Source organism: Mandrillus leucophaeus, unplaced genomic scaffold (genome assembly GCF_000951045.1).
Source record: "Mandrillus leucophaeus isolate KB7577 unplaced genomic scaffold, Mleu.le_1.0 Scaffold50, whole genome shotgun sequence".
Lineage (NCBI taxonomy): Eukaryota > Metazoa > Chordata > Mammalia > Primates > Cercopithecidae > Mandrillus > Mandrillus leucophaeus.
In genome coordinates, this window is record NW_012105365.1 from 3,814,857 (window position 1) to 3,833,591 (window position 18,735).

Consider the following 18,735-nt stretch of genomic DNA (forward strand, 5'->3'; position numbering starts at 1 on the left):
AGAACATAGAAAACATATTAGATACTTGCAAATCCAGGAGTTTTTTTTTTTTTTTTTTTTTAAATAAAACTACTATGGCAAAACAAAACAAAACCCTCCAAACAAAAAACCATGTATCCACTTTAAAGTTTTAAGCCTCAGATGAGGTACTTCCATTACCACCTCATTTCCAAAAATAACAGAAGCTCTCTCTATATTCTGAGATTCTTAAACTGAATGGAACCCTCAAATGAACAGGATTCAGGAGGGTCATAAATTAGAACAGGAGAAAAACTACACTATTGTTTTCACTAACCTCAAACTGCAATTTAGCATTTCCTCCAATTATAAATGTAGCATCACAGTATTCGCAGTACCTGCGACTTTGATGCTAATAAAAACAGCACAGACTTTCATCAGTTATGAATTGCTTGAGTAGATATCTCACAGCATTGTTTACGCTTATCAATTCAAAATGACAGCAATTAGATTCACTGCTAGAACCTGTTCTGTGTAATAAAAAGCAAGTTATCACATTATTTCATAATTAAAAACTATTTTGGTAACTACATTTTAATGTAATTCATTTTCTTGGTAGTCTAGTGATCTTTAAAAGAAACGTTTTAAAAAAACATTATTCTGAGAATGCGGTCCACAGGCTTCACCAAACTTCAACAAGGATCTATGTTCTATAAAGACCAAGAAAGTTATGAACAAGTCATTTAGAGGGTGGTTTACATGATTTTAGAAGATCTTTTATGATTTTTCAAATGCAAACCAAATACACTTAAAGATATCAAAGTACTTACTTCTTGTTTTTTGTGCACCAGCTCCAACTCTTTTCCCCTAAAAAAAAATATATATACACATAGTGAAAAGATTGGCTTTGAAAGTACAGTTAAAACAGCAACTGCAATTGCTCAATATCTTCAAGATAAAAAAAAATCATGCCGAAAAGTACTATATCAAAGAAGGATTATTCTTTGTTAAATAAAACTAGTTTTTAAATGTTTTACAATACACTCAATAAGCACCTTGCATTCTAGCTATAACTGATCTTGACTTCATAAAAAGAAATCAACTAATAATGAAAAGGTAGTTAATGAAATTTTTTTTTTAAAGTCATGTTATTTTTATGCCCTTATTCAGTAAAATATTTGTGTTAGAGTGAATAAAGCAATTAGTCAACATTTATTAGTCTGTCAATTTAGGCAAAGATTCAGTATGTCCAAGATGGATAATCAACTCTACTGATTACAACTAGAAATTCTGGACAACACTGAATAAGCGACCACCTGAAGAATGAAAAGTAAAATAAGCAGGCAGATTGTGGAAGGAAGTCAAAACTGGAACCTTCAGTCATGGAGTTAGCAGCAGTGGCAGAGCCAGCAGCTAAAACTCCTATCTTTCTGGCTGGAAAAACCAGGAATGAGGTTCAAGTGGTCCAAAAATACCAAGAGAATCCCTATATTATTTTCTTTTCTCCCACAGTTCTACCCTGAGGGTGGGTCCCAATAAGGAAGTTGAGATTGTAAAGGTAGAACAAGCTTAAGCTAACACTGAGAAACCCTCACTTTCTGACTAGAAGACCTGGGAAAGAGGCCACTGTGAGCTAGAGATTGATTCATGAAAAGAGCAAGTTAGAGAAAGCAATCTCTAATTCCCTGTATAAATCCATGCAAGTGCAGGGCTTACCTCCAAGTTGCACATGCTAAGGAGAGACCCAACACAGCATAGCAAAGGCTTTGAAAATTGAAACTGAGATTAATTAGATCCACCCCACCCACAATAATCAAGACAGAACAGTCTGAACAAAACTGGGATAACTGTCTGCTAAAACAATGGCAGAAACAAAATCAGCATTCTCCAGACTATTCGAATAGATATAGAGCCTACACAACATTTAGAATGTCCAGTATACAGTCAAAACTTAAATTTGACATGTAAAAAACCAGAAAAAACATTATCAATTTTTGAGAGAAAAGGACAATCAGATGCTAACCCCAATATGTTCCTGATACTGTAATTATCAGAAAAAGACTTTAAAAGTAAAGGTAAACACACTTAAGATGAATGGAAAGAGACAAGTTCTCAGCAGAAAAACTACAAATAAGAACCAAACAGAAATAATAGGCCTGAAAAATATACTATCTGAGTGAGATACAAAATTCACTGGATAGGCTCAATAGCAGAACATAGATGACACAATTAAGTATTAGTGAACTTCAAGACAAATTAATAGAAATCTCCAATTGTAAGAAAAGAGGAAACAAAAAAGACTAAGAAAAAAAGGAACAGAGCCACAGAGACCTATGGAATAACATTAAGATGTCTAACTTTATTGTCAACTGGAATGGTGGAAAAAGAGGGGAGAGTTTGGTGAAGGAAAAAAATTAACAAAGTAATAGCTGAAAACTTTCCAATCAATAAGTCCTAAAACTAAACCTGGTCTTACCGTAAGAAGCAGCAATCATACTCTTTGGTTATTTACCCAAATGAGTTGACAACATGTCCACAAAAAAACCTGCACATGGGTATCTATATTAGCTTTATGCAATATTGTGAAATATTGTGAAAATTTACACAATCAATAAGCTCAGTGAACCAAGTGTAGGCACAATCGAACTTCTGAAACCAAAGGTAAAGAAAAAAGTCTTAAAAGCAGCCAGAGAAAAATGATACAGTACGTGTAAGTGAACACCAATTTGAATGACCACAGATTTCTCATCAGAATCCATGGAGACCAGAAGACAGTTTTAGGATCGGAGTAAGGTGCTGAGATAAAGAACTTTCAATTAATTATTCTTTTTCCAGTAAAGACATGATCACATGAAGGATATCTAAGAGAATTCCTTGTGCCATCAGATTTGCTCTAAAACATGCTAAAGTAAGTTCTTCAGGCTAAAGGGATATAGCCGAAGAAAACCTGTAATTTCAGGAAGGAAGAGTAATGGAAAGGTTAACATCTGGGTTAATAGGACTATTTTTCTCCTGTTACTTTCTTTAAAACGCAACTTCCTTTTTCTTTTTTTTCCCCAGAGACAGGGTCTTGCTCTGTCGCAAGCAGTGGCGTGTTCTCGCATTACTGCAACCTCCGCCTCTCGGGCTCAGGCCATCATGCCACCTCAGCCTCCTAAGCAGGTGGGACTACAGGCACATGCCACCATGCCTGGCTAATTTTTATATATTTTTTTGTAGAGATGGGGTTATGCCATGTTGCCCAGGCTGGTCTCGAACTTCTGAGCTAAAGTGATCCACCCACCTTGCCCTCCCAAAGTGCTGGGATTACAGGTGTGAGCCACCAGGCCCAACCCTAAAATATGACTTTTTCAAGCAAAAAGTTTAACATTGTCTGGTGACATTTTCATTATAAGATGTAATACACATTAGGACACAAAGGTTGGTGGGGAAGGTAAAATGGCTTGACTATTTTAAGGCTTCTACATCTTATTTGAAGAAGGTAAATGTTAATTCAAGATAGACTGCGAAAGATTATGCATGTATATCGTAAATCCTATAGCAGCACTAAAATAAAACAACAAAAATGAAGAGAGTTAAAAAGCTGGCAGATCAATCTGAAAGAAGGCAGGAAAGGAGAAAACAGAGGAATAAAATACAAAGGGCATCAACAGAAAACTAACAGTAAGCTGGCAGACCTGAATCCATTATCAATAATTACATTAAGTATAAATCACTTAAACTACCAATTAAAAGACAGATTGCCAAATTTGATGAAAAAGACAACATCTGCAAGAAGTCCATTTTAAATATGCAAAAGACTGCAAAAAGTACTATGTAAATACTAACAAAAATAAAGCCAGAATGGCCTACATCAGAGAGCAGACTTCAGAACAAGAATTAACAAAGACAAAAGAGAAAGCATTATAGAGGATAAAAGGGTCAATTCACCAGGAAGACGTAAGATTATTAAATGTGTACATATCCAACAACGGGCTTCAAAATGACTCAAAACTGTACTAGAATTAAAAGGAAAACTAGACAAATCCACAATTTTACTTGGTAATTTCAATATCCCTCTCTCTCAGTAGTGGACAGAACAAGGCCTGAGCAACATTTCTGTATCCCGGATACAGAAGACATGAGCAACGCTATCACTCAAGCTGATCTAACTGACATGTAAATAATACCCAACCACAGCAGAATATACATCTTTTTCAAGTTCTTCTTTACCAAGATAGACTATATTCTGGGTAACTGATAAATTTTTTAAAACGAATAATAAAAAGCACATTATATAGCTTATAACAGAATTAAAATAGAAATCAGTAACAGAAAGATAGCTGAAAAATTCCTATTTGGAAACAAATAAAATTCCAAGTAACCCCACAGGACAATGAGTAAGTCACAAGAGAAATTTTAAAATATTTTTAATTGAATAAAGATGAAAATCCTACCTATCAGCAACAGGAACTCTCATTCATCGCTGGTGGGAATGCAAAATGGTACAACAACTTTGGAAGACAGTTTGGCACATTATAACAAAACTAAATCTGGTCTTACCATAAGAAGAAGCAATCATACTCTTTGATTATTTACCCAAATGAGTTGACAACATGTCCACAAAAAACCTGCACATGGATATCTATATTAGCTTTATGCAAAACTGCCAGAACTTGGAAGCAACCAAGATGTCCTTTAGTAGGTAAATGGATAAACTGTGGTGCATACAGAAAATGAAATATTACTCAGATTTAAAAAAGTTGTCAAGCCATGAAAAGACATGGAGGAACCTTAATTGAATATTACCAAGTGAAAGAAGCCAATCAAAAAAGGAAACACACTGTATGATTCCAATTACATGGCACTGTGGAAAAGGCAAAACCATGGTGAATGTAAAAGCATCAGTAGTTATCTGGGGTTTAAGGGAATGGGGGAATAAACATGGAAGATTTTTTGGGCAGTGGAAACATTCTGTATGATACTATAATGATGGATACAACTCATAACCACACTTGTCAAAACTCAGAGTGTACAACACCAAGAGTAAGCCAAAATGTGAACTATGAACTGTGGATGATGATGATGTGTCAATGTTAAGTTCATTGATTACAACAAATGTACCACTCTGGTGTGGGATGTTAGGGCAAGGGGTATGTAAAACATCTCTGTACCTTTCATTCAATTTTACTGGGAACCAAAAACTTCTCTAAAAAAAATCCAATGTAAAATGTGTGGGATGCAGCTAAAGAAAGCTTAAAGAAAATTTATAGCATTAAAATAAAAGAAAGGTCTCAAATCAATGATTCAAGCTTTTTACCTAAGAAACTACAAATAGAAATAAAAACCCAAAATAGGCAGAAGAAAAGAGGTAAGAGTGGAAATCAATAAAACTGAAAACAGAAAACTACACACAAAAAAAATCAATGCCACTAAAGGCTGTTTCCTTGAAAACATTAATAACTGCTAAAACTTTAGCCAGATTGACTAAGAGAAAAAGGAATAGATACAAAATAGCATTATCAGGAATGGAAGAGGGGACATTATTACAGTCCCCATAGACATTACAAAGTTAATAAGGGAGTATTACAAACAACTCTTTGCCCATCAATTTGACAACCAAGAAAAAAAGGACAAATTCCTTGAAAACCAGACTAACAACATGCACTGAAGAGAAAATAACCTGAATTGTCCTGTATCTAATGAATAAATTGAATTCATAGTTAAGAATCTTCCAACAAAGAAAAACTTCAGGGCTAGATAGCCTTGCTAGTAAATTCTACCAAACATTTAAATAAATAAAAACAATTCTATAAAAACTTCTCTAGAAAATAGAAACAGGAACACATATCAGTATCTTATGAAAATAGGATTAAACATCTCACCTAACAAAGACATCAAAGAAAATGACCAATATTCCTCCTGCACATGTATGTAAAAAATGACAAAAAAAGTTTTGAGTAAACAAACAAAAAAAGAACAAAAAGCCCAAACCTCAAAGCACTTTAAATAAAGCAGTGAGCAAAATACATTTATCCAATTATCACATTTTAAATAAGATACATACTAACAACATTTATGAGAACCTAATAAACATTTTGAAATTTATACATGTCCATTCAAGACTCTTAAATGTAATTTCACTAAAAGGTTTTGTTTTAGTACTTGGCAAACTAAAAATTTTCCAGAAACATTCCTGTCTTATATACCAAAATAAAAATTTCCAGTATGAGAATCAATTCAACCAGATACAGATTCTGGACTATCAAGATATTTGGTATTTTTATCGTTTTTATTTTAGAAGAAAGATTAAGATCTGTTTCATAGCTATTTTATCTTCTCTGTTTTATGGGGGCTCCTACTACATGGCACATAGGAGGCATTTAATATATGTTACTACTGAAGGAATGATGAGGACTAAACTTGGTCTTTATGATGTTAATAATCTAGTAAATACTAGATTCAAGACAGTGACTAGGCACTGAAACCAATTAAGTATCTTTCAAATCTTCCCCTCCCCTACTGTTATTGCCTTAAGCCAGGCCTTGAACATTTCTCAGGATCACTGACATGACATCCATCCCATCCATCCCATCCATCCATCCATCCATTTAGAGATGGAGTTTTCTATCTATCTATCTATCTATCTATCTATCTATCTATCTATCTATCTATCTATCTATCTATCTATCTATCTATCTGCCTACCTACCTACCTACCTACCTGTCCGTCTGTCTATCTGTCTATTTATTTAGAGACGGAGTTTCACTCTGTCCCCCAGGCTGGACTGCAGTGGGGTGATCTCAGCTCACTGCTATGGAGTCTCACTCTGTCACTCAGGCTGGACTGCAGTGGGGTGATCTCGGCTCACTGCTATGGAGTCTCACTCTGTCACCCAGGCTGGACTGCAGTGGGGTGATCTTGGCTCACTGCTACCTCTGCCTCCCAGATTCAAGTGATTCTCCTGTCGCAGCCTTCCAAGTAGCTGGAATTACAGGCATCCACCACCACACCTGGCATTTTTGTATTTTTAGTAGAGATGGGGGTTTCACCATGTTGGTCATACTGGTATCCTGACCTCATGTGATCTGCCCACCTTGGCCTCCCAAAGTGCTGGGATTAGAGGCCAAGCCACCATGCTCAACCCCCAAAATGCTTTTTAAACTGCAAACTGTGACCTATCAGTAGGCTATAAAGTCAATTCAGAGAGTTGTGATCAATATTTTTAAGAAATGAAAATACCACAGAAATATTAATATCCATCACATTAAGAAGGGTAACTATTGTTCTATGAAACTTATTGCAGATATATATACACATATATATGAAGACAGACACAATTTGTGTATTCACAGAGTTCATAAAGGTCGTTATGAGTTTACATTTTTTAAAACATTTACTTCTATATACAATCCAAACAATCTGCTAAGTGTGGTAGAGATAATTTATATGCCATTTAGCTCAGTCCAATATAAGAATAGCCACTTACATTTTGTGAAAATTTGGAAATAGTCATTTAAATTTTTAACCCATAAATAAGACAATATTGATAGTTTTAAATACTACTTTGTTGCTTTCTGCAAATTATTGATATAAATGTGAATTTATTAAAAATGTGAAATACATAGAAACTTTATGAATCCTTATACAAGGCATGCATATACCAAGTGGTCATCTTGTAAAATGTATTCAGTAAAAAATGAGGGTTGGGGGTGGTGGCTCATGGCTGTAATCTCAGCACTTTGGGAAGCTGAAGCGGGTGGATAGCTTGAGCTCAGGAGTTGAGACCAGCCTGGGCAACATAGCGAAACTCCGTCTACAAAAAATACAAAAACTAGCCAGGTATGGTGGCTCATGCCTGTAGTCCCAGCTACTTGGGAAGCTGAGGTGGGAGGATCGCTTGAGCCCGGGAGGAGGAGGTTGAAGTGAGCTGAGATGGCACCACTGCACTCCAGCCTGTGTGACAGATGGGGAAGGACTGCCTCAAAAAAAAAAAAAAAACACAAAAAAAACAAAAGACAAGTGTTTAACAGTTCAAAAGCCATTTTCCGGTCTTGCCAAATAATTCATTCTTTACTGTCAACTAGAAGATCTTTCCAAAATGACCATCCAATCAGGTTACTCTATTTATAATCTTCCCATGATTTTCCAAAGCCTCCAAGATAAAAATCTAACTCCTTTATATAGTGCAAGGTACTTTATAATCTTAACAGGCTGGTTTTTCCAGCTTTATCTTTTGTCACTGGCACACTCAACAATCAGGCTGTATTATGCTATACAAGATTTCTAAAATATGCCATCCCGCTATGGCTTCATGTCTTTATATACACTCTCTTATCAGTTCATTATTTTTAGATCCCTGTCATTTAAGTATTGAACAAAGGAAAAGCAGGCCACAAAAGAATGGTCTGAGAAATATGAAGAGACCAGGAGAAAGCTAAGAGATGATATTTCAGAAGAGAATAGAAAAGTTTAAGGAAGAAATGGACAACAGTTGAGAAACCAGTATGACTGGGTTTAAAAAGTGTCAAAATGATTTGGAAAACTGGTCAGAAGTTTTATACCTTGTAGGTTGAAAAATGAATGGGAAGTATAAAAGTAGAGATCTGAGAACATTGGATGAGGAAACATAAGGATTAGATAATAGGTAGGTGGGGATGTGGGATCAAGGGAGGTTTTACTGTATTTGTTGTAAAGGATGGAAAAAGCCTGAATCTGTATAGATGCTTCAAAGAAGCAACAAGGAAAATGAAGGCGACTGAAGATAATGGGAACATTAGGTTTAACAGAATGTTAACAACCAATGTGGTTGCTTAACAAGTATTTCAAGGTCAGGCCAGTTAGCCATGCTAAAACAAGATTTTGTTATACCACCATCCAGAGCAGTTGAAAAGGATAGTATGTATTTATATTCCAAAAAGAAGTACATTACTTACATTAGGAACGTTTATACAATAGGCTGATTTTAGCGTTTTTCTACAGAATAAAAGTACCTGTTACAAAACAGTAGTAACAAAAGGGGGCTGAGGAAGTGACCTATACCACTATTCCAGGAACAACTTTTACCTGGTGAGTACAACCCTGAAGTTAAATTGACACACGATTTATTTGAATAACAGAAACAGGCACATCATACACAGGCTTGCCCCTAGGATATTTTCTACTTGGGAGGAAAAATCTGCAAATAAATAAATAAATAAACTAAGCTTGGTCACTTTAGAAAATTACTTTAAAAATTAAAAAAGAAGACATACCCCATCTCTTACTGAAGTACTTGATTTCTTGAGTAAATACAACTCTTTTTTCTTTTGTTCAATGTAGTATCTAATGTCTTTATTAAAAGAAAGAAGGTTTTAAGATTAGCAATTTTACTCTTCGAGTTAAACAGTGATATTTTCTTGTAGTTAAATTAGATAAAGAAATTACAATTATATGTATCCCTTATGGTATGGTCTGAATGTTTGTCTCCTCTAAATCTCATGTTGAAATTTAATCCCCAATGGGACAGTATTTACTGAGAGGTGGGGCCTTTAAGAGGGGATTCATGGATTAATGGGTTATCATGGGAGTGGACCTGATGTCTTTATAAGAAGAAAAAGAGAGACCTGAGCTGGCATGCTCAGCCCCTCACCATGTGATACTCTGTGCTGCCTCAAGACTCTGTAGAGTCTCCACCAGCAAGAAGGCCCTCACCAGATGCAGCCCTATGACCTTGGACTTCTTAGTCTCTGTAACTGTAAGAAATAAATTCCTTTTCTTTGTACATTACCCAGTTTCAGGTATTCTGTTATAAGCAATAGGGAACAGATTAAGACATCCTTGTTATCAAAATTTCACTATGTAAAATCAGGAACCAAAGGACAGACATGGACACTTACAACAAATATTGTCAAAAAACAATTATAAAAGTCTTACCATCAATATGAAGAATTTTTACTCCCCATGATAAGGCATTTGATAATATACTATTTGAAGGAATAAAATCCTGTAAAAAAAAGTTTTACAGTTGTTCTAGGAAATTATTTAAAATGAGCTAAATTTTAATAAAAATTCAATTATTTGAAGCTTAATGTCACTAAGGTGGTTATTTGTAACAGACCCTATAGAGTTACAATAGCCAGGACATCAAGATTTTCTATAGAATTTCTAAAATCAATCCCACTTTATAACCACGTTCTTAGTAATTTAATGAAAACTATAAGGCAAGTTTTAAGTTTCCAGTAATATTTTTAAAGGCCACAAGATGGGGATGTTTCTACATGAAAAGTTAAGTTCTGTACTTTGTAAAACAAAATATATGCTGAGATTCAGGCTTTTGCCTAAAAATGTGGAAAGGAAAATTTCAAGAATATCTGAAATTTCCAGTGGAGTTTTTAATAACAAAATGTTACAATGTGAATCTTTACAGTTCCTACTTACATGGTCCTTGATAGCTTTTTCAACTAATAATTTTCCTCTGCTTAAACACACCTATAAAAAGACCAGAAAATTTTAAAACATAGTGCTTAACTGGAGAACAGGTTAAAAAGGTAAAGCAGCTAAGAAAAGAGAACTTTCGGGTCTCATATTTAAAAGTTTCCTTTTTGGGATGACCTCTTTGGTTTTGTAGTAATTCTATTCAACATGAAAAATAAAATAGCTAGGTTTCACTGGAATTCTTTACAATTAATTGGTTTACATTTTAGTTCCTATTAAATCACAGATTTAAGAAAAACAATAAATTTTATATACTGTTTTTACGCTATTTCACCCTTTTTTTTTTGGAGATAAAGTCTCGCTGTGTTGCCCAAGCCAGAGTGCAGCAACCTCTGCCTCCCGGGTTCAAGTAATTCTCCTGCCTCAGGCTCCCAAGTATCTGCGACTACAGGCAAGCATCATCATGCCCAGCTAATTTTTGTACTTTTTTTTAAGTAGAGATGGGGTTTCACTATGTTGGTCAGGCTGGTCTTGAACTCCTGACCTCGTGATCCAGCTACCTCAGCCTCCCAAAGTGCTGGGATTACAGGCGTGAGCCACCGCGCCCAGCTGTTACTTCACTTTTTAAATAAACTACTAGGAAAATCAGTTGAAATGCCATCAGCAACAATTATTTTGGAATTGCTAGTGTATTGTCTCCTTGCTCCAAAAAAGCATTAACTCAGAGAATGCATGGTCCTTCCTTGATCTCCTTTCCGTTCTTTCTTCTGTTTTCTTCTATGTATTATAACTCTTTTTTCAAGTGGTATCTCTTTTGTGACTCATTTCTTCTGTTTTCTCCTCATTTCCCCTAATTTTCAAATGGCTATAACAGGTAAGTCAAGGAGGATATTTTAAAATAATAATTTAATTACACTTCAACCTAAAAACTGAGATAAACATTTTATCTCTCATTTGATCTTACCCCATCTCACACCCAATTAAATCAATTTAATTTGTCCTTCCTTGCATCTTTCAATTTATTGGCCATGGAGTGGTAGGGATAAGATTTCAATAATTCTAGAATAGGGGCTGGCAACCTTTTTATGCAAAGGACCAGAAAGTAAACATTTTAAGCTTTGTTGGCCATATGGTCTCTACAACTACTATTCAATTTTGTCTAAAACACAAAAGCAACTACAAATTATACCTAAACAAACAGGTATGGCTGTGTTCCAATAAAACATTATAGACAATGAAATCTGAATTTCATAAAATTTCTACTTGTCACAAAATATTCTTTTGATATTTTTACACAACCATTTGAAAATGTAAAAACCATGCTTAACCTGCAGGCTGTACAAAAAAGGCAACAGACTGGATTTGGCCCATGGGCCAGAGTTTGCTGACCTCTGCTCTGAAAATAAAAAAGGTTTCTATTTCTTCTTTAAAGAATGATCTGCTGTTAACTTTTTAGTTGTAAATTATTCTAAAAACTACAAGCCATCCCTAAATACAGGGGTATACCTAAGCAATCAGAGTGTGATTACACAAGAACTATGAGGCAAAAACCACCTTTCTAAAAGGCAGCAACCTTATTAAGGACTGGACAGCCACACATAATGTGGCTTTGCAAATGTTCTACATAAGTAAACTCTACTGCCACCTTGCTATTAAAAACCATGAGACCTTCAGGATATAGCCCTTCTGAGTCTCAAAGCATATTTAAGAGACTTACTGTGTCTGGTGACTTAAATGAACTTCCATCATGGCTGGGATGAGGTGAAGTGGTTTCTGCAGTATATGCAGATTCTGGACTTGGTACAGGAGAAATTCGACCCAAGGTCTGTGCAAATTTAGCTTCCTTCTTATTTGAAATAAGATAACTGATATCTTTGCTGAGAAACTCTTCAACTCGCTAGAAGAAAACAAGGCATTTTTATTTATAAATTTTTTTTTTAAGAAACATGGTCTCACTGTGTTATCCAGGCTAGCGTGCAAGTGGCAAAATCATAGCTCACTGCAGCCTCAACCCTCTGATCTCAAGTGATTCTTCCGCCTTGGCCTTCTGAATAGCTGGGACTGTAGGCACATGCCACCAAGGTATTTTCAACTAGGTCATAAAAACCATAAGCTGTTTCATATGCCAAGCACAGTAAAAAAGTTCAATTTGATGCAATTATTTCGTAAATTGGTGGGTTTTGTACTGTATTTTTCTGAACTTAGAACTCTGAGGAAGTATAAGAGCTCCTATAATAGCACAACAGCAGCATGTGCTGGATACTATTCTTAAATACTTTATATATGCTAATTAACTTAATCTACGGAACAGCCTCATGATACTATCTACATTTTCTGCAGGAGAAAAAGTGAAGAGAGGTGACTTATTTCATGTTACCCAGTAGCAAATAATATAATTTGAACACAAGCATTCCGACTCAAGCCCATGATCTAAAGCAGCAGTGTCCACTACAACTTACCTAAGTACTTGAAATGACCTTGGTAGTGTGATTAAGCCACTGAATTTTTTGTTCCTTAAGAGATGGGGTCTTGTTATGTTGCCCAGGTTGGCGTTGAACTCCTGGGCTCAAGAGAGCCTCCTGCCTCAGCCTCCCAAGTACCTGAGAGTACACGCACATACTACCGCGCCTAGCTCAAGTCACTGATTTTTAAATTTGATTTCATTTTAAAGACTTTAAATTTAAGTAGCCACATATCATTAATGGTTACCATAGCAGATAATACAAGTTTAAATCAATCATTAATTTATTACACCTTCCCTTGAGGCTTCAACTTACAGGATGCAGGGAACCTTTACCCTTAAGAGTGTAATACTGTTTGAAAAGAATTACTTTACTAAAATGTTTGAAGATCACCGCCTAAATATCTGAATTTACTTATAAAGACACATACCAAAGTGAAGGTTATTTTTTTTTTTGAGACGGAGTCTTGCTCTGTCGCCCAGGCTGGAGTGCAGTGGCGAGATCTCCACTCACTGCAAGCTCTGCTTCCCGGGTTCACACCATTCTCCTGCCTCAGCTTCCCATGTAGCTGGGACTACAGGCGCCCGCCACCACACCTGGCTAATTTTCTTTTTTTAAATGTATTTTTAGTAGAGACAGGGTTTCACCGTGTTAGCCAGGATGGTCTGGATCTCCTGACCTTGTGATCCGCCCATCTCGGCCTCCCAAAGTGCTGGGATTACAGGCGTGAGCCACCGTGCCCGGCCCAAAGTGAAGGTTATTAAAGATCGCCAGGGTCAGGAAAATAAAAATAGGTAGAAGTAAATACTAAGTAGAATACTAATATTATTAGAAAAATATATAGTATAAATATGTATAGTATAAAAACCCACTAAGCAGAAGTAAATTGTGAATCATTAATAAGCAGTAACAATTTACATCCATGAAAGACTTCTTAAAATATTTTAAATAGCTGTATCTAATTTCTATAGGATTTCACACTATAAATGAGGATAATAAAAATGAAATCAAGTGTGTAACAGATAAGTTAACTTCATCTAAGCATTAAGCAGAATTTGCTACTGAGCCCAGTGACCTCCTTGGTTAAGTACAAATCATTTTTTTGACCAACATTCATTTTCATTGACCAGTAAATAATGTACCTACATTTATTTATTCCAGGGATTACAGACTGAAATGCCTGTAAGGGCCAGGCAATAATATAAATGAATAATTCACACATCAAATACTGCCTTCATTTTCATAAATATGAGGCCCTAGTAATGTCAGAGGTTCTAATACTTTCCATCTCTGAAACTGGCTATTCTAGGTAACTCATATAATGGAATCCTACATTTGTTCTTTTGTAACTGGCTTCCTTCACTTAGCACAGTGTTTTTAGTGGTTCACCCATGTTGTAGCATGAATTAGAATTTCATTTCCTTTTAAAGCTGAATAATATTCTACTGTATGTATATACAACCTTTTCTTTTTCTATTTACTTGTTGGACATTGGGGCTGTTCGCACTTTTTGGCTATTGTGAATAGTATCTTTGAGACTGCTTTCAATTCTTCTGGATGTACAGTCAGAAATGAAATTACGAAATCATACAGTAATTCAATTTTTTACTTTTCTCAGAAACCACCCATACTATCCTGTATGGTGGCTATATTGTTTTACACTACCACTCAGAGTGCACAAGGGTTCTACTTCTTCAAATCCTTGTTAACACTTGTTATTTTTCTGGTTGTTTAACAGTAACCATCCTAACAGGTGTTAAGTGATTACTGATTGACATTTCCCTAATGATCAGTGATGCTGAACATTTTTTCATGTGCTTATCTGCCATTAGTATATCTTTTCTGAGTAAATGTCTTTTCAGTTCCTCTGCCCATTTTTAAATTGGGCCATTTGTCCTTTTGTTCTTGGGACATAGAAGTTCTTTATACAAGTATTCTGGATATTAATCCCTTAGCAGATATATAATTTGCAAAGATTTCCTGTGATTTCCCTCCTAAAAATGTCCTTTGAGGCACAAAAGTTCTTAATCCTGATGAAGTCCAATTTTATACTTTTCATTTGTAGCACATGATTTTGATACCATATCCAAATCCAATGTTATGAAGACTTCTCCCTATATTTTCCATTAAGAGTTTTAGTTCTTACAAATACATCTTAGATCCATTTTGAGGTCATTTACGCGTATGTCACAGTAAAGGTCCAACTTCATTTTTCTGCATGTGGATATCCAGTTTTCCTAGCACCAGTTGTTGAAAAGATCATCTTTTCCCCAATGAATAGTCTTGGTACCCTTCTTGAAAATCAATTAGTCATATATGCGAGGGTTTATTTCTGGGTTCTCTGTTCTATTCTATTGGTGTGTATGTCTGTTCTTATGTTAGTACCACTTATTTCCTTCGGTTTTTCATTTCTTCCAGAGTTAAAATTCCTCAGTAGTGAATAAAACGCCCTTTGCAACATAGCCCTAATGTAATTTTGTTTCCTGCCATTCCCCCCACCTATATCCTAAGCTCAAATCTCACTGCAACATCAGTTGTAGAAACAAACCGCATTGACATATATTTTAAATATGATTTCCTCTATTCAGTATGTCTATTTGCCTTGCAAACTAAGACTTTAAGATCCAGCTCAAACTTTATCTCTGTTGATTCCTAATGGCAGAGTTAATCATTCCTATCTCTGTGTTCTAATAGCAATTTCTACATATTTCTGTCAAAGCACTAATAACACTCTAATACAAATTATTTAGTTGTCTGAGGTTTCCGCTAGACTAAGAATACCTAGAGCATTATATTTTACTTATTTTTGTATCTCTAGGATCTAAAATAGTGCTGATATACTGGAGACACTGGTGGAATAATTTTTGAATGAATTCCCACATGCCCAAATCTTCATCATTCTTCAAAGCCGTGTTCCAATTTTGTATGAACGAAATCCACAATTCCTTAGCTGGAACTAATCTCTCCTTGCTCCTGATGTTCTATGTTGTATTATTAACACAATTACTTGTACCAATGTCATCTCCACCTAGGTTAGAACATGAGGATAGGACGGACATAAGGACTCATTTTTTATTTTATTTTTCTTTTGAGAGACAGTCTCGCTGTTGCCCAGGTGGAGTGCGGTGGCACCATCTTGGCTCACTGCAACCTCTACGTCCCAGATTCAAGAGGTTCTCCTGCCTCAGTCTCCCCAGCAGCCGGGATTACAAGTGTCTGCCACCATGCCCAGCTAAATTTTTGTATTTTTAGTAGAGATGGGGTTTCATCATGTTGGCCAGGCTGGTCTCAAACTCCTGACCTCAAGTGATCTGCCTGCCTCAGCCTCCCAAAATGCTGGGATTATAGATGTGAGCCTCCAAGCCCGGCAGGATTCATTTTTGAATCTACCAAAACACAGAGTGCAGTGCACACCATACTCAACATTTGTTGAATCAGTTCTACCAGGTTATTCAATTTATCAGATATTGCTGAATCTACGCCATTTAAAGAGTAAACTCAAAACGTTATTTTCTGATGACTCAAGGTCATCATGACGAACACCAAACCTTTTACTGTTCAAGCTAATATGCCAAGGTATTGGCTTACATTTCTGTTCCTCTCCAATTGCCTTATTTCAGCCAAAACTATTTAGACATGGACCTGTGGTTGATCCCACGTTCTCCTTAGATGGTTTTGTAACACCTACTTTTCCTGCACTATTAAAGGTATTTCCCCTTTATATCAGAATCTGGGTGCTGTGCTCTCAGTGGTTAAATTTGTCAGAAGCATACTCTGTAGATAAATGGGGTATTAAAATGTTTTCACCGAGATTGTAGAAACCAAGGTATGTGACATGGTGAATTAAAAAGGCACCTAAAGTAATGATGTGAAGATAAATTAGCTCATGTAGGAGATCTTTATGAGAAAATCTTTTTTAGTGACAGAAATAGTAAATGTGCTGAAGAAAGAAACCAGGACCCGAGAATTAAATATCATTAATTATAGAAAAGATAGTATGGGAAGATCAGAATTCAATAAATAAAACTTTTTTTTTTAGAAGAAAGTTAATAAATCAAATTCAGTTGAAAATCCATAGCTTTAGATTTTTGGGAAATCCAAAGGAAAATTTGGAAATTCACACCCTTAATATGCTCCTAACTTCACTGGTCTACTTCAATCATTTAAGGGTAAGACTAAGTATGTAAAACCAAAAGCTCCCTCAACTATTATGTATGGCAGAAGTAATTCAAGATTTGTTTCTTGCAATTACCTCAGGAACTGCTATGGAGATAGAAGAAAGGTGACAGGGCAAGTGGTTCTTGCTTTAGCCTCAATACTGTTGTTTTAGCCTAAGGAGTTCCCTTTTTATAGGCTTTACATGTTAGACTTCTGAATATTATTTTGTTCAAAGGGTTCTACTGATAAAAACGCAAATCTAAATATCACTGATCTAGACCATGAGACCTAGAGTTAATGGGTTGTTCATCGTATTTGAGAAAGCTGTCATCAAATCACATCAGATAGCTACTTTAAGCTACTTTTTTTTTTGGAGGGTCTCACTCTGTCACCCAGGCTGGGGTGCAGTGGCACAATCTTGGCTCACTGCAACCTCCACCTCCCAGGTTCAAGCGATTCTCATGCCTCGGCCTCCCAAGTAGCTGGGACTACAAGTATGCGCCACCATTCTTGGCTAATTTTTGTATTTTTTAGTAGACATGGAGTTTTGCCATGTTGCAAAGGCTGGTCTTGAACTCCTGGCCTCAAGCGATCTACCTGCCTCGGCCTCCCAAAGTGCTAGGATTACAGGTGTGAATTAACAGCCAGATAGCCATTTGTAGCCACTGATTGCTAGAGGAACAGAATGGTGCAGGAACTATGTTGCCGTTGGAATTAAGAAGCTAATACTGCTCTAACTGGGCCATTTACTTTCTCTGGACCTAAAGTACTTTGCTTCTAAGATGAAGGGGTCTTTTTTTACTCAATGTCTAAGGTTCTTAACACATTAAGATACGCTTAATAGATACACAGTCAATAGGGTGGCTGGCCTAGTAAACATGACCTTTAAGAATGCTGTCGTATGATCATTATGATAAATACTACTATTACAAGCATGTCACAGTGTTTTAGTTTAACAAAATGAATAGTAAAAAAGTAGAGTAACTTTTCAGAGATAGGTAAACAAAATATCATATTAACAAACAGTTCCAGGAAACTTGTTAGCACATGTTCTTCTGGTAAGTTTCTAGTTTGGGAATTGGCAGGGCCTGGAGGGCTCATGCCTGTAAATCCCAGCACTTCAGAAGGCTGAGGTGGGCAAATCACCTGAGGTCAGAAGTTTGAGACTAGCCTGGGCAACATGGCGAAACCCTAACTCCACTAAAAATACAAAAACTACCCAGGAGTGGTGGCACATGCCTGTAATTGTAGCTACTCAGGAGGTGGAGGCTGAGGCATAAGAATCACTTGAACCTGGGAGGCGGAGGTTGCAGTGAGCCGAGATCGCACCACTACACCCCAACCCAGGCCATATAGAACGAGACTCTGTCTCAAAATAAAAATAAAATGAAAAGTTACCAGTCTGGGAATGAAAGGATCAGTTTAGACACTCAAAGACACAGACCTTCAGAAAGTCAAAGTCCAGTATGACCCTTTAAGACAGAAAAAACCTTTATCACCTCATTTGCTCAAATTCATCCAATATTAACCTTAATCCTATTAAGATCCTAGAATTTTGCCTGAGTTTTCTTTTCTTTTTTTTTTTGAGACAGAGTCTCGCTCTGTTGCCCAGACTGGAGTGCAGTGGGGCGATCTTAGCTCACTGCAAGCTCCGCCTCCTGGGTTCACGCCATTCTCCTGCCTCAGCCTCCGAAGTAGCTGGGACTATAGGCGCCCGCTACCGCGCCCAGCTAATTTTTTTTTTTTTTTGTATTTTTAGTAG

The 18,735-nt window shown here is 36.2% G+C and overlaps 1 protein-coding gene across 2 annotated transcripts in view; it reads right to left on the bottom strand.

Annotated features, from left to right (window-relative positions):
* DBF4 (DBF4 zinc finger) overlaps positions 1–18,735 on the bottom strand; it is a 33,744-nt gene that overhangs the window by 12,520 nt on the left and 2,489 nt on the right. For both annotated transcript variants that reach the window (XM_011996035.1, XM_011996036.1), the window contains exons 3-7: positions 12,071–12,250; positions 10,357–10,407; positions 9,853–9,922; positions 9,192–9,268; positions 789–825 (exon numbers count right to left, since the gene is read on the bottom strand). In XM_011996035.1, coding sequence (XP_011851425.1) covers positions 789–825; positions 9,192–9,268; positions 9,853–9,922; positions 10,357–10,407; positions 12,071–12,250 — 415 coding nt within the window. The remainder of the gene's footprint in view (positions 1–788; positions 826–9,191; positions 9,269–9,852; positions 9,923–10,356; positions 10,408–12,070; positions 12,251–18,735) is intronic.